General features: G+C 37.6%; 1 protein-coding gene across 1 annotated transcript; it reads left to right on the top strand.

The window, feature by feature from the left end:
* Positions 1-941: 941 nt before the first annotated feature.
* Positions 942-15,308, top strand: pou1f1 (POU class 1 homeobox 1; the record flags this gene model as incomplete). Its single annotated transcript, XM_079617819.1, has 7 exons — positions 942-1,068; positions 5,465-5,614; positions 5,732-5,824; positions 10,411-10,656; positions 14,662-14,826; positions 14,948-15,008; positions 15,098-15,308. 7 exons carry the CDS (start codon positions 942-944, stop codon positions 15,306-15,308), a joined length of 1,053 nt encoding a protein of 350 aa, XP_079473945.1.
* Between the last annotated feature and the right edge of the window lie 1,091 nt (positions 15,309-16,399).

The raw sequence follows: 16,399 nt of genomic DNA, 5'->3' as shown, positions 1-16,399 counted from the left end.
TCATCAAAATTATAACATATACACGCTTGAAATATCTCACCTTGCATGTAATGAGTCTATATAATGAATTAGTTTCACCTTTCAAGTTGAATTACTGAAATAAATGAACTTTTGCACGATATTCACATTTTTCGAGCTTCACCTGTTTACTACATGTTTATAAACCAGTGTTACATTTTTCAGTAACTTTTTCAAATAAGTATAACGCAAGTTTCTTTGTCCTCTCATCTATTGACTGACAGCTCTCCTGTCCCCGTGTTAAGAGAAATCACACTGTACAGACGTGAATTTGCATTTCCTTCATCCTGAGGCTTATTAATTTCACTTTTGGTGTGAAAGGGCCTTTACTTTAGCCAAAAACAGAAAACGAACAAACAAACAGCACAGCCAAGATGAGAAAAAGTAACACAAAAGTATTGTAACACATTACTTTCCATAACACAATATTGTAATGCATTACTTTGTAAAAGTAACTTCCCCAACACTGTATACAAATATAAAATGATTTATACATATTGATGTGCGCCTTGGAAAAACTTGAAGAAAACTATAATACTGTGGTTTAATTCTATAAAGCCAGTAATATCATATATTTTAAATTCTCATGCACAAAAATGTCTTATTTGATGATAACTCCATATTTATGCAATCAGGCTCGCTCCCTCGTTGCATCTGAAATGTAAATGGAAACACATTCTGGAATGGCTAATTACTCTTAAGTCTCATAAGCCGCGGTTCACTGGTGTTTGTTGGAAGCCACACACAGTGGAAATGGACAGTATCAGATTGCACCTCTTTGGCCTGATTACCAGAGCTGTGCCTATAGAGCAAGAGCTTATTAACATGGATGAGGGGGTCCGAGGGGGCTCCGCTTAAATACCTGCACACGCCCCGCTCGTGTCACACAGGTGCGTTAGACAGGACACACACCGTCTAGAGTCATGACCTGCCAGGCCTTCAGCACCAGCGACGCCTTCGCGACTCTGAGCGGAGACTCGCTGCTCATGCACCACAGCGGAGCCGCAGACTGTCTGCCCGTCACCAGCCATGCCAACATGGGCCCTCCAGGTACATCTCATGCTAGCATAGAGGTGCTCAACCGCTGGTTGAAAACAATGCGTGATGCTAATAATACAATACAACTGACTGTATAATGGAGCGTAGTTAGGATAGCTAATAAGTAATCTTATTGACTTGTGTTGTTGGTGTCTAACTGTACAGTATTTTTGTGCAAATCCACCTGGCATTTGGTGATAATACTAATGCAATACTGGGTGCAATTTTTGCATATTGTTGAGCCTATGCAGTTCATAGTACGTTTCAATGTTGATTTTTTTTTCTTTTTTTTTTGTATTATGATTTTGAGACAAGACAAGTTTGAATTTGATACAAAACCACTACACCGTTTTAAAGTTTGGGTTCTGTAAGATTGTTAAATGTTGTTGAAAGAAGTCTTATGTTTGCCAAAAAACAACAACAACACTGTAAAAAAATATTTTCATGATTTGCTATCACAACTTTTTATCTTTTGTCAAATCAACTTCGATAACTAATGTGTGAAGATAACATACTATTTTGAGCTTCTGTTTATTAAACCATTCTTCTTCATTGTATTAACTCACATTTTTAATTACAACGAACTCAAAATTTTAAGGCAACAAGGTAACTTGCTTTTTTAAGTTAAACCAACTTTTTTTTATTACAGTGAATTCAGTAATATTATGCAAATTGATCACAATTTAAAATTAAATTGGGTTAAATTTTATTTGGTAACACTTTATTTTACAGTGTCATTGTTACACGTTACATATTTATTACTATTGTAATACTATAAATTATGCATAATTACATGCAACTAACCCTAATTCTAAAGTACTTGATTTTGCTATTTAAATTGGCTTAAATGTATAATTACAGTGTAACAAAGACACCTTAAAAGAAAGTGTAACCCTTTATTTTAAGGTGTTCGTGTTACATTATACATAACTGAGTCATAATAAGTAACAACATGTACTTCCTAAAGGGTTAGAGTTAGGATTGGGGTTTGGTTTAGGTTTAGGTTTAGTTGCATGTTATTATGCATAATTTACAGATTTAACTTTAACTTTATATGTTAAAATTTAATTTATTCCTGTGATGAAAAGCTGCATTTTCAGCATCATAACTCCAGTCTTCAGTGTCACATGATCCTTCAGAAATCATATGCTTGATTGGAAACATCTCTTATTATTATCAGTGTTAATATTTCTGTGGGAACCGACACTTTTTGTTGATTCTTTGATGAATAGAAAGTATCAAAAGAACAGCATTTATTTGAAAAAGAGTTTCTTTGAGATTATACATTTCTCGACTGTCCCTTTTTTATTTGAAAAAAAGTTGGTCCAATAAGTTATAAAGTTGAACTTTTTGTAGATCAGCCTCAAATCTGAGATGACAGCATTTGTCCAGTGGGAATACCTCCCATAGAGAGGATTTTTTTTTTTTTTTAAACGAGAACAAGAGCAAGGTGAGAAAGGAGAGAGACTGGACTATGAGCGAATGTCCTTTTGACCTAGTCTATATGACCCTAAAGTTGTCATATTATTTGTTATTATCTCCAGTCCCGACTGCTGTCATCACTCACCGTCTGTCTGACTCTCACTGAGGAACTGACCTTTCCTGAGATCGCATCTCCCTTTCCCAGGGGAAATACTTTCGGAAAAATATCACCAAATCAAAAGTATAATGCATTGACCAATGTCTTTTTATATCAGAAACACTCATTTATCCTTTGTCTCCTTTGTTCTTTGTTCACCAAGGCAGCATTTATTTGATCAGAATACATAAAAGCAGTAATAATGGGAAATATGATTACAATTTAAAATAACTTTTTTTTATTGTTATATATTTTAAAATGTAATTTATTTCTGTGATGTAAAGCTGTATTTTCATCATCATTACTCCAGTCATCAATGTCACATGATATTTCAGAAATAATTATTATATGATGATTTGTTGCTCAAGAAACATTTCCTATTATTATCAATGTTGAAAACAGTTGTGCTCCTTAATATTTTTGTAGAAACCATGATTATTTCAGGATTCTTTGATGAATATAAAGTTCAAAAGAACAAGATTTATTTGGAATATAATTTATAAATGTCTTTACACTCACTTTTGATCAATTTAAAAGGTCCTTGCTGAATAAAAGTATTAATTTCTCTCAAAATTAAATGACTGACCCCAAAGTTTTGAAAGTGCGCATTTGGATGTTTTTGGCGACGCCGCTCACAGCCTCCATATAAGCGACTGCCAAGACAAACAGTAATTTGTTTAAATAAATCATAATCAGCTCAATTTGCACAGCTGTTACTTCTCCGTAGATAATTATCAAAGTAGACATATTATTACTTTGACATGTTGATTGCTAAATTATCGGGTACTTATTTTCGTCCCAGTTTTGCTCACACGCGAGAGAGCATTAAAGTCTCGTCAGAAACTCAATGCATTGCGTCAAATCTCTCCTCATTGTTTGCCATATAAATCATAGTTCTTGTGCATAATTACTAAAACTGTGTCATTTAACTCGAGCTCTGAGCCAGAAGATGCGAAACTCTCCAATTGAAATGTTTTGGCATTTCTATTCATACACACGCGACCTCTGTTAACTCGGCCGCGCTTCCACCTGCAGAAAGTGAAGCCTGAATGTCAGAGTATGTGGAGATCTGATCGTTTTGAAGGGCTATTTATCATAATGTGGCTGTTAATGTATCTGAACGTTTAACTTCTGACACTCGTGATGGAGTAAACCACTGTGTTTTTAATAAGGGATCAAAACGCGGATTCAATGGCAAGACTTCGTGCACTACACGTGCCAGTATGCGGAGATCATCGTGGAGGTTGTTCTTCTCAGAAAGAGTTTGATTACCACCCACAGCTTTACTCTGATCTCAATGAAACTCAATTGAATGTTCTGCTCAGCTCTCAGCCGGAGGTCACTGCACATATTAAGAACTATTATCCGTATTTACATACCTGCTTTCCTTCATTAAACGAGTTTAATTTTATTTTCAGAGGCATTTGATGAAGGAAGAAATTATACAATCTGGAGTTCATTATTAGGCTACTGCTATAATGAATGATTTGTGTAAATGTCACCTTAGGCAGAGACGAGACTGTGAGGTTCAGGAAATGTGGAAGCGCTTCTTTGACCAGTTTAGAGTAATCAGTTGCTCTTTACACAGCTCTGTTTCAATCAGAGAAGAAGTTTGTTTTTTTGTATTATTTTCAATATATTGTACTATGCACGCACACAATATGTATATAGATCTGTCTGTCTGTCTGTCGTTCGATCTATCGATCTATCGATCTATCTATCTATCTATCTATCTATCTATCTATCTATCTATCTATCTATCTATCTATCTATCTATCTATCTATCTATCTATCTACATGTCTATCTATCTATCTATCTATCTATCTATCTATCTATCTATCTATCTATCTATCTATCTACACGTCTATCTATCTATCTATCTATCTATCTATCTACATGTCTATCTATCTATCTTATATCTGTCTGTCTGTCTGTCTGTCTATCTATCTTATGTCTGTCTATCTATCTATCTATCTATCTATCTATCTATCTATCTATCTATCTATCTATCTATCTATATATCTATCTTATATCTGTCTGTCTGTCTGTCTATCTATCTTATGTCTATCTATCTATCTATCTATCTATCTATCTATCTATCTATCTATCTATCTATCTATCTATCTATCTATCTTATATCTGTCTATCTATCTATCTATCTATCTTATATCTGTCTATCTATCTTATATCTGTCTGTCTGTCTGTCTATCTTATGTCTGTCTATCTATCTATCTTATATCTGTCTATCTATCTTATATCTGTCTGTCTGTCTATCTATCTTATGTCTATCTATCTATCTATCTATCTATCTATCTATCTATCTATCTATCTATCTGTCTGTCTGTCTGTCTGTATATCTATCTATCTATATATCTGTCTGTCTGTATATCTATCTATCTATCTATCTATCTATCTATCTATCTATCTATCTATCTATCTATCTATCTATATATCTGTCTGTCTGTGTATCTATCTATCTGTCTGTATGTCTATCTATCTATCTATCTTATATCTGTCTGTCTGCCTATCTTATGTCTGTCTGTCTGTCTGTCTGTCTGTCTATCTATCTATCTATCTATCTGTCTGTCTGTCTGTCTGTCTGTCTGTCTGTCTGTCTGTCTGTCTGTCTGTCTATCTATCTATCTATCTATCTATCTATCTATCTATCTATCTATCTATCTATCTATCTATCTATCTATCTACATGTGTGTGTGTGTGTGTGTGTGTGTGTGTGTGTGTGTGTGTGTGTACGTGTGTGTGTGTGTGTGTGTGTGTGTGTGTGTGTGTGTGTGTGATGTCTGTCTCACTGATATTAGTGTATTGTTTAGTGCACTCAGGTCTCCCACTGGTCCAGTCATCCAAACGCTCTCACATGCATCTGTCCACTTCCGCTCTGAGTAACGCGACAGCGAGCCTGCACTACCCGATGCCCCCGTGTCACTATAGCAACCAGCAGACCACCTACGGCATGATGACGGGTACGTCAACTTACGCACAACTTACGCAACTAAGAGAAGTATTGCTCTTCTGTTCTTGTGTATTATTATCGCGCATCATAAAACACACACAGAAATACAGTGTGTGTGTGTCTCCAGCACAGGAAATGCTCTCTGCCAGCATCTCTCAGACCCGCATCCTGCAGACCTGCAGTGTTCCTCATGCCAACATGGTCAACAGTTCACTGCAAGGTACAACCTCAACCTGTGCTGCTCAAACCTTCAAACACTTGACATGACACGACAAACACTCCTGTCGAGAAACAGAACAGCCACACGTAACGTTACCGGTTTTAAAAGTTCAGAGACAGTGAGAAGAATACATGATTTAGGTTTAGGCTATCAACAGAATACAAATAGTCAGTGACAATAACTGCAGCGCGTGTGGTGCCATATTCTGCCTCTATTAGGAAAGAGAGCATTTACATTACCAGGTAATATCCTTTTGTTTATGCTTCCATCTAGTGTTTGTAGCAAGAAATGGGCTAACAGTTCTACTCAGTAGGCTACTGCATACAGAAGAGATCCTTCCTTATTGTTAAGAAAAACACCCATGTCACTTTTTTTGCCTTAGTTCTCTATATATGGGTCAGTGACGTGCCGCACTGATTTGCACTTCCAGGAGCAATAAATATTATATATTTATATAAAATAGGTTTAAAATTATATATATGTTTTAATCTCACATCATTTGTCCTCCTCACTGTTCACAATTGTGTGAAAATTTCAAAAATAGGTAACTTTTAGACTATTAATGTGGTCAAATGTCATACGGTCAAACGGAATTCACTTAAAGTTATTTAAGACAATTGCATTTAAAATTATTAAAAATGTTTCAAAATGATAAAATTTTTCATTTGGCATATTTTTTCAAGTCTTAAGAAAAGCATATTAAAGTATCAGTAAGATAGACCTTTAAGGAATGTCATTAGTATCTAAAACAAATTGTTCCGCAAAGACACATTTTCTCTATGTCATACGGTAAAACAAAGTTTAAAAGCCATTTTGGAACTGAATATTAATGACTTAAGTCATGTGACATTGGATGACATCACTCAGAGGACCCCCTGAAGACCAGCCAAGTTGAAGGTAAGTTTAAGATTTTGCTCCTACATTTGAGGTAATTTCACCTTTTCCAAGTGTTACCATGTGTCACAGATTTGGGTGTCATATGGTCAAACGTCAAAAAAGGGTTTAATACATTTAAAATGTGAAAATATATTGATTTACAGGTGAAATATAAAGTTTAAAAATCAAGGTTAATGGTAAAGGTGGAAGGAGGTGGCCAAGCAACTGCCTGTTATAAATGACAAAGCATGAAACTGTCATAAGGGCAAACAAGAAATGTCATACAGACAAACGATTTTACCGTATGACATGTTGTTATACCATATGACACAGAGCATTTAACTGAATTATTTAGTTATTTCTTAATTGTTATATCACATATATAGTTTGTACAACTAATATGAATTAATATTAACATATATAATATATTTCTGCCTATTTTAAGCATTTTTTCACATTATTACAGATGTCTCTTTCTAGTAAGGAGAGGAGTGCACATTTCCGTGCAAAGCTAAGGGCAGATCCTGCATCTAGAGAGGAGAACCTAGCCAAGAGGAGGGAAAGGTATAACTGTGAGAGTATATGATGACATAGTCTCTCCAGCGTGTCCTAGGTCTTCCCCGGGGTCTCCTCCTGGTGGGAACAGATCCTCGAGCCACCTCAGCTGACCCCTCTCGATGTGGAGGAGCAGCGGCTCTACTCTGAGCTCCTCCCGAGTGACCGAGCTCCTCACCCGATCTCTGAGGGATCAACCCAGCCACCCTGCGGAGAAAGCTCATTTTGGCCGCCTGTGTCCGGGATCTTGTCCTTTCGGTCATGACCCACAGCTCATGACCATAGGTGAGAGTAGGAACGTAGATTGACCGGTAAATCGAGACGACAGACCGGTACACCGACCGCATTACTGCAGAAGCTGCACCGATCCGTCTGTCAATCTCCCGTTCCATCCTTCCCTCACTCGTGAACAAGACCCCAAGATACTTGAACTCCTCCACTTGAGGCAGGAAATCTCCACCAACCTGAAGTAGGCAAGCCACCCTTTTCCGACTGAGGACCATGGCCTCGGATTTGGAGGTGCTGATTCTCATCCCAGCCGCTTCACACTCGGCTGCACACCGTCCCAGTGCATGCTGAAGCTCCTGGTCTGAAGGGGCCAACACGACAACATCATCCTCAAAGAGCAGAGACGACATCGTGTGGTCCCCGAACCTGACACCCTCCGGCCCCTGGCTGCACCTAGAAATTCTGTCCATAAAAATTATGAACAGAACCGGTGACAAAGGGCAGCCCTGCCGAAGTCCAACATGCACCGGGAAGAAGTCTGACTTACTGCCGGCAATGCGAACCAAGCTCCTGCTTCGATCGTACAGGGACCGGACAGCCCTTAGCAAAGGACCCTGGACCCCATACTCCCGGAGCTCCTCCACAGGCCGCCTCGAGGGACACAGTCGAATGCCTTCTCCAAATCCACACGGCACATGTGGATTGGTTGGGCAAACTCCCATGAACCCTTACTGTTCTTTTTAAACTAAATGTTAAAAACTGAATTTTTCACAAGTTATCTCACTGTTGTAAATCTGAATGATATTGTCATGTATTACATATAGCACGTCCTATGTGTTCCTTGTACTGAAAGAGAGTTGAGTTGACTAAAATAAATATTCATGTGTTGGTAAATATATTCTACTGTTAATAAAAGGTTCACTTGAGACGCCTTGTGTTTCTTTGAAATCATTTTGAATTGGCCTACATGTATTTATTACATTAAAAATGCAATGAAACATTGAAATTGTACTATGTCATACGGTAAAACAAAATATGTCATATGGTAAAACATTGCATTTTAAAATAAATAAAAATAAATACTTTGTTTGTTTACATGGTTCATGAAAATAATGGAGGAGAGCTAGTATGATATACATATATATATAACATCAAGGCATTTTTGACTAATTTCTTTAAAAAAAATAGAACAAATGTCCATAGATGACATGCTGAAGTTGTTAAAAAACTAAATATTTAGTATTTGTGGTGTAGGTGTTTACATTTTGCAACTTGTTATAGAATACTTACAGATCAACTATTACATTCATGGTTGTATTTAACTGTGTCATGAATATCAAATTTAATTTATTTCTAAAAATCACTTCGTTTTACCTTATGACATTTTCAAGGACTGTATACAAAGAAACACATTAAAATGTCATATATTGTTATTTTTTATAAAGGGCACTAATAAAAACAAAAAATATACACATAGATTTACACAAAAAATGCTATATTTAATTTGTCCTTTCATTTTTATTTTTTTACTGTTTTGAAATTCTAAAACGTCACTGACCCATATATATTCAGCATGAATATTCTTCATGCTCTGTGTAATTAGAATTTGCCGTTACTGAATTCAACCGAGGCTAAATCTGATCACAGTGCCATGTGATGCACTGAAAACATCCCGCCACTAGAGGGAGACGCAGATCTATTTATTGTTATTGTAAAGATAGAAAATGGGCTTTATGCACAGCTGCACTACTTCCCAAACTTCAGCCAGCTCCTTTGTTTCCTGTCTGCCATTATTGGACAAACGGATTAATCCAGGTGTGTCTGATTATTGTTGTTGGTCAGGCACACCTGGATTAATCAGTTTGTCCAATAATGGCAGACAGGAAACAAAGGAGCTGGCTAAAGTTCAGGAAGTAGTGCAGCTGTGCATAAAGCCCATTGGGACTTGTTCTATATCCCTGTAAGTCTATAGGCCTAACTAATACAATAATTTGTAAAAAATAAAAAAATGTATGTTTTTTAAAGAAGTCTATTATACTCATCAAGCCTCAAATCAAAAATACAGAAAAACAGTAATATTGTGAAATAGTATTTAAATTTTAAATAATTGAACTTTAAAATGTATTTCTGTGATGCAAAGCTGAATTTGGTTTGTGTTAAACCAAAATTTGAATTACAGTATTTTTTTAGAACCTGTGATGCTTTTTTTCAGGATTCATTGATGAATAAAAGAACAGTATATTAAAAAGTAAAAAATGGCTGATGAAAATTCAGCTTTGCTTCACAGAAATAAATTACATTTTGAAGTATATTAAAATAGAAAAACATTATTTTAAATTGTAATAATATTTCACAATATTAGTTTTATTTATTTTTATGAATGCAGGCTTGATGAGCATCAGAGACTTCTTTCAAAAACATTATATATATATATATATATGAAAATCATCACAATATCACAATTAGATGAGGGTGAATAGAGGTAAAACGTTTATTAATATATAGGCTATAACAGGAGTTTTTGTTCTTTCTCTAATTGAAATATTTCAAAGGTTAAATCCGTGTCTCTTATATCACTTTCAATAGATATTCCAATAACATTCCTAAAGCCAGCACTTTATTATATAATTTTCACAACAGATATTAATTTTTAAAATGAACTGCATAACAGCAATGTCCCCAACACCTGACAGATCTCACTAACATAAATATGGCAAAAAAAAGAAAAGTGTCAATGGAGTAACCCATGCACAATTGCACATTATAAAACTTTACAAAAAAAAAAATGCATTTGGCTGAATGAACCTGTTGGTGTTTAGAAAATAAATTAATTCACAATACAGTTTTCCTTTGTAGTCGTTGTAATAACTGATATCCTGAGATATGAAGAGTCATTATTCCGTCATGTCTGTCCCACTGTCCCGCAGGAGCTCTGGCTCCACGCCTCTATAAGTTCCCCGAGCACGGTTTGGGCGGGGGCTCGTGTGCCCTGACCCACAGCTTCCAGCCGCTGCCCCAGGCCCTGCTCACGGATGAACCCTCTCTAGGGGACATCAAGCAGGAGCTGCGCAGGAAGAGCCGGCCCCTGGAAGAGCCCCCCGATATGGACTCGCCTCAGATCCGGGAACTGGAGAAGTTTGCTAATGACTTCAAACTCAGGAGGATCAAACTAGGTTTGTCTTTTAAGCTGGACCGTGTTGAATGTCGTTTCCCATAAGCAACATATTTTGATTAGTTTATATCAAACCAGTTTAGTTTGTTTGGCTAGTTGATATTAGATAAAATTATTTCTGTAGTGATCTATTATTATAAAGCTATCATCCACCTCTAACTGCACATAAAAACACAATAAACATTTGATGCGTCCCAGTTTGTGTACTTAAAATTGATGCATTTGATTAACCGAAAAACACTTCATTAACTCAACTGTTGCAGCTACAGAGTACTTATTAAGAAGATTAAAAATACAATCTTAATGAATAACATATTTAATTGTGAACTAAACACAGTTGTAATGGTGAAGTTGCAATTTAGTAATGTACAATGTAAATGTAAGCATAACACATTAGAGTTTTAAAATCAGTTGTGAGAGTAATTTCCACTGAAACAGGAAGACAGGGCGGGGCATATCATAGCTCCTCCCCCTTTTAAATAATTACATTTACATTTAGTCATTAAGCAGACTCTTTTATCCAAAGCGACTTACAACTGAGGACTACAGCAAGCGAGTCATCGTGAAGAGGCAAAAATAACGCAAGAAGTGCTCAAAATACAAAGTTCTGGCATTGCTCGGAGTAGCATAAGCCAAACAAGGGAGGATTAAAGAGAAGTTTATTTATTTATTTATTTTTATTTTTTTTATGTCAAGTGCTCACGGAAGAGATGAGTTTTCAGTTGTCTTTTGAATGTGGTCAGGGAATCTTCATTCCGGACGAGGGTAGGGAGATCATTCCACCAGCAAGGAACCGTGAATGAGAACGTTCTGGAGAGTGATTTTGTGGCTCTCTGTGATGGTACCACGAGCCGTCGTTCATTGACCGATCGCAGGCTTCTGGTAGGGATGTAGACTCGTAGGAGGGAGTGAAAGTAGGAGGGAGCTGAGCCTGTGGTCGATCTGTAAGAAAGCGTCAATGCCTTGAACTTGATGCGAGCAGCGAATGGTAGCCAGTGCAGGGAGATGAACAGAGGAGTGACGTGGGCCCTTTTGGGCACGTTGAAGACAAGGCGGGCTGCAGCATTCTGGATCATTTGTAGAGGTTTAGTTGCACATGATGGAAGACCGGCCAAAAGAGCATTGCAGTAATCAAGCCTAGAGATAACCAAGGCCTGGGCGAGAAGTTGTGTTGCATGCTCAGTTAGGAAGGGCCTGATCTTCCTGATGTTGTGCAGTGCAAACCTGCATGATCGAGCTGTCTTTGTGATGTGGTCTGTGAAGGTCAGTGCCCGGTTGCATAAAGCACCTTAAGTGAAATTTTCCCTTAAGTTCGCCCTTATGTTTCCCTTAAACCTAAGGGTGTTGCAGAAAAATAACCTTAAGTGTTACTTAACTGTTTTTTTAAGTGAAACGTCATAAACACTTAGAATTTCCCTTAAATGCTTTTTTTTCACTTAAATAATCCCTTAAAAAGCGTTAAGTGTTGCATAAAACCCCTTAACGGTCATTTCCCTAAGTATAACTTAAGGTTTGGAAATCGTAACCTTAAGAGTAACGCGGACAAAAAATAAGACGACATGGCTGAATTTATGGAACCAGCTGAAGATAATTATGTGCCAAGAAGAATTTTTAGGGATAGGGAGAACCCTATTGTTGCATGAATACCGTTTTGATCGACGCGCAATATTTGACATCACTAACAAACTAGACGGCGACCTTGACCGTGTCACAGATCGCAACCACTCTACCTGCGGTGTTACAACTGCTTATAGCACTGCGTTTTTTTGCAACTGGGAGTTTTCAGACGATAGTGGGAGATGTTTTCCACGTTCATAAATCGTCTGTCAGCAGAGTGGTTCACCGGGTTGCGGGGGCTATTTCCCGCTTGTGTTAGTGTTTTGCGTATCTATGGCAACAACAGACTTTTATAACGTGAATCCAGGATCGCTGTCGTGAAACACTTAAATGTTTCCCTTACCTAAGAGAATCGTTTAAGAGATTATATGCAACACCCTTAAGTTATTCTCTTAGGTAAGGGGAAATCGCCCCTTAAGTGTCATACTTAAGGGAAAAACTTAAGGTGCTTTATGCAACCGGGCACAGATGCTCATCAAATGTTACTCCAAGGTTTCTGACCGACCTTGATGGGGTGATTAAAGTTGAATCTAGCTGGATAGTGAAGTCGTGCTGTAGAGACGGATTGGCAGGGAGGACGAGAAGCTCAGTCTTTGCCAGGTTAAGCTGCAGGTGATGTTCCTTCATCCATGCCGAGATGTCCGCCAGGCAGCTTGAGATACGTGCAGCTGTGGGATCATCAGGTTGAAATGAGAGGTAGAGCTGGGTGTCATCAGCATAGCAATGGTAAGAGAAGCCATGTGCCTGTATGATGGGTCCCAGTGATGTGGTGTAAATGGAGAAGAGGAGCGGTCCAAAAACTGAACCCTGAGGAACCCCTGTAGTCAGTTGATGTGCTTTGGATACCTCGCCACTCCATGCGACCCTGAAGGACCTTCCTGTGAGATAGGACTCAAACCAGTGGAGAGGAGTTCCTGTGATGCCCAGTGATGAGAGGGTGGAAAGGAGGATCTGATGATTCACAGTGTCGAAGGCAGCAGACAGATCCAGGAGAATGAGAACTGATGATTTGGAGGCAGCTTTTGCGATCCGTAGGGCTTCTGTGACTGACAGCAATGCAGTTTCGGTTGAATGCCCTTTCTTGAAGCCAGATTGGTTTACATCTAGTTGGTTGGTCAGAGAGAGGAAAGATGATACTTGGTTGAAGGCAACTCGTTCAAGTGTTTTCGCAATAAATGGTAGGAGAGAGACAGGTCTGTAATTCTCTAAGAGAGATGTGTTTAATGTCGGTTTCTTAAGCAGTGGAGTTACCCGAGCCTGCTTGAATGCTGTAGGAAAAGTGCCTGTGTGGAGCGATGAGTTGACGATGTGTGTGAGTGCTGGAATTGCCAATAGCAAGAGCCGTTGAGCTAATCTCGAACCGTTTCTCCTCGTAATCTCCTCTATATCGCTTTAAAATACAGTATTCTGTACACTCAGCATTCAAACCAAACTTGATTCGCCCCAATGGAAAGCATATTTATACTTCCTCCCTATATAGTGTATTATGTGCTATTTACTATGTAGAAAATAGTAAATGTGTGAACAAATGACCAATTTTAGCCACAGCTTCAGCGTCTATTTATAATGTATCAATGATAGCATTTGATTGGACAGAAAATCTGATTGTCATCAAGATCATTGATCCATATTGATTCATATCCAAGTTTTGAACGCTTAAAGTATATCTTCTAAATGTGAATGTTTGTCATTGTTTTGGAACACACTAGCTTATAGATAACAGTAAGGCTAACATATTCATACAAAATGGCAAAAAACTTCAATTTTGATTTCATGGCAACTTTAATACGGTATGTCAACATTTTGAAATAAGTGGATTCCTTTAAAGCATGACAAAATATTTTTAAATTTTACTTTTAAATGACTCGCCCTCATGTCGTTCCAAACCCGTAAAACGTTCGTTCATCTTCAAAACACAAATGAAGATCTTTTTAATGAAATCTGAGAGTTTTCTGTCCCTCCATTGACATTCTCCGCAACTACCACTTTTAAGCCCCAGAAAGGTAGTAAAGACATCATTACAGTGATCCATGTGACTCCAGTGGTTTAACCTTAATTTCATGAAGCGACGTGAGTACTTTGTACAAAAGACAAACAAACATAATTTACGCCTACCACTTTATTAAAAAAAATATGAATCTCCAACCGCTGATCTCTCGTCCATGCAACGTCTGCTCTCGCATCAACACAACACATTTCTACGTTAGTTTGGGTGAACTAACCCTTTATTGACCTTCTTTTCCATTAATATTATATTATCTTCAAGTACCGTTTAAAAAAAAACAGGCTACTTTTAAGATTTGAAGTACTCTACAAGTGCACATTCAGTACAACCAATCGCACATTCTTACTAGCAAAACTTTCCCTAACGTTCAGCTTTGATTGGCAGGTTACACGCAGACCAACGTGGGTGAAGCACTGGCGGCTGTGCACGGCTCCGAGTTCAGCCAGACCACCATCTGCCGCTTCGAGAACTTGCAGCTCAGCTTCAAAAACGCCTGCAAGCTCAAGTCCATCCTGGCAAAGTGGCTGGAGGAGGCCGAGCAAGCCGGTGGTGAGTCAACACACTCCTCAGTGGGATTATTTATCTCTTTATTTACCACCACCATGCCATTATCCCAGAGTTTTGAAGGAAAACTTAAGATTGCTTAGCTCTAATTTGCGACTCCCATCAGCTCTTTTTAATGAGAAGATGGGCATGCATGAGCGTAAGCGGAAACGGAGAACAACCATCAGGTAAATGGGGAATTCGAACTAAACAAAAGCCATTATATCAGCATCTCCCTCTCATTAATGCCTAATTAATTCTTAATTTGCTCTCTCAGTCTTGGGGCTAAGGAAGCCTTAGAAAGAAATTTCGTGGAGAAGAGCAAGCCATCATCTCAGGAGATCGTGCGGATGGCGGAGGGTCTCCATCTGGAGAAGGAGGTGGTCCGCGTGTGGTTCTGTAACCGCCGGCAGAGGGAGAAGAGGGTGAAAACCAGTCTGCACCACAGCTCGTTCATGGCCAAAGAGACCGCAGCCTGTAGACCCTGAAGAACCAGATGCTCTACTGGGGTGTGATTATTTCCCACAGGCAAGAATACACACCAGACGTTGGCAGTGAGTGGGTTTATTGTAGAGATTCACCAGCAGGATATAATACAGGGACTCCAAAAAAAGAGTTTGAACACTTTTCAAAATGTCTGAATGTTATCTCATAGATATCAAAATGACATCTGCTAACACACTATGACCTTCTGAAACGTTTGAAGTTCACACAAGTGTCCTATCAGAATAACCACAGGTGTAATTCATCACAGTAACTACTGTATGAATATGATCCAATAATGTTTTACAAATACATAGTGTCACAATAGCCTACTTTCTCTTAATATTATATATATATATATATCCAGTTTTATTATCATTTAAATTGTGACATTTTTTTCTAGTTTGAAAAGGTTAAAATAAATGCCATTTGGTTTGATATTGTGTTATGGCAAATGCCATTTATAGATTTTTAGGTATGCTTTTAGTGTCCAATTCTTTCTATTTTATTTTATTTCATTGTAATTTATTTATATTATTGTTTGTATTTATTTATTGCCTTTTATGAATTATAAGATTATTTAAGCAGCCCCCTCATTGAAATCTGAACTTCAGCTGTCCAAAGACATTTGAACAAAAACATCAAGTGTTTTTGCTCTGAAATGGGATATTCCTGTTGGTTTCTACATTTAAAAGTACTAAAAAGGGCAGAATAGCATCTTGATACTTTTCAATGTTGTTATATAATTTATTCACCATTCATATATTTAAATACATTCCAATCAAAGTTTAACGTATTAGCAAAATATGCAAATATTCTGAAACCGTAACTGAAAACACATCCTGGAAATGTGTCATTGCACTGTAGAGTTTTGTATGAAGCATCCAAACCTTTTTTTCTTTTTTTGCAACGTTATTTGTATAGAAATTATTAATTTATCCTAAATAAATGACTAATATTGTGGTCATGCTTGGTTTGTCATATTATTGTAAGATCCTGCCAGTCATTAGATGCTCTGCAAAAATCTGGGCATTGTTATGGGAATTACATGCATGAATCGTGGTGCAACATGGTAAGTGTGTTGTGATTCAGATTA

The sequence above is a fragment of the Phoxinus phoxinus genome (assembly GCF_949152265.1).
Source record: "Phoxinus phoxinus genome assembly, chromosome: 7".
NCBI classification, from domain to species: domain Eukaryota; kingdom Metazoa; phylum Chordata; class Actinopteri; order Cypriniformes; family Leuciscidae; genus Phoxinus; species Phoxinus phoxinus.
Note: the sequence above shows the minus strand (reverse complement) of the source record. Positions and strands in the feature narration are given on the sequence as shown.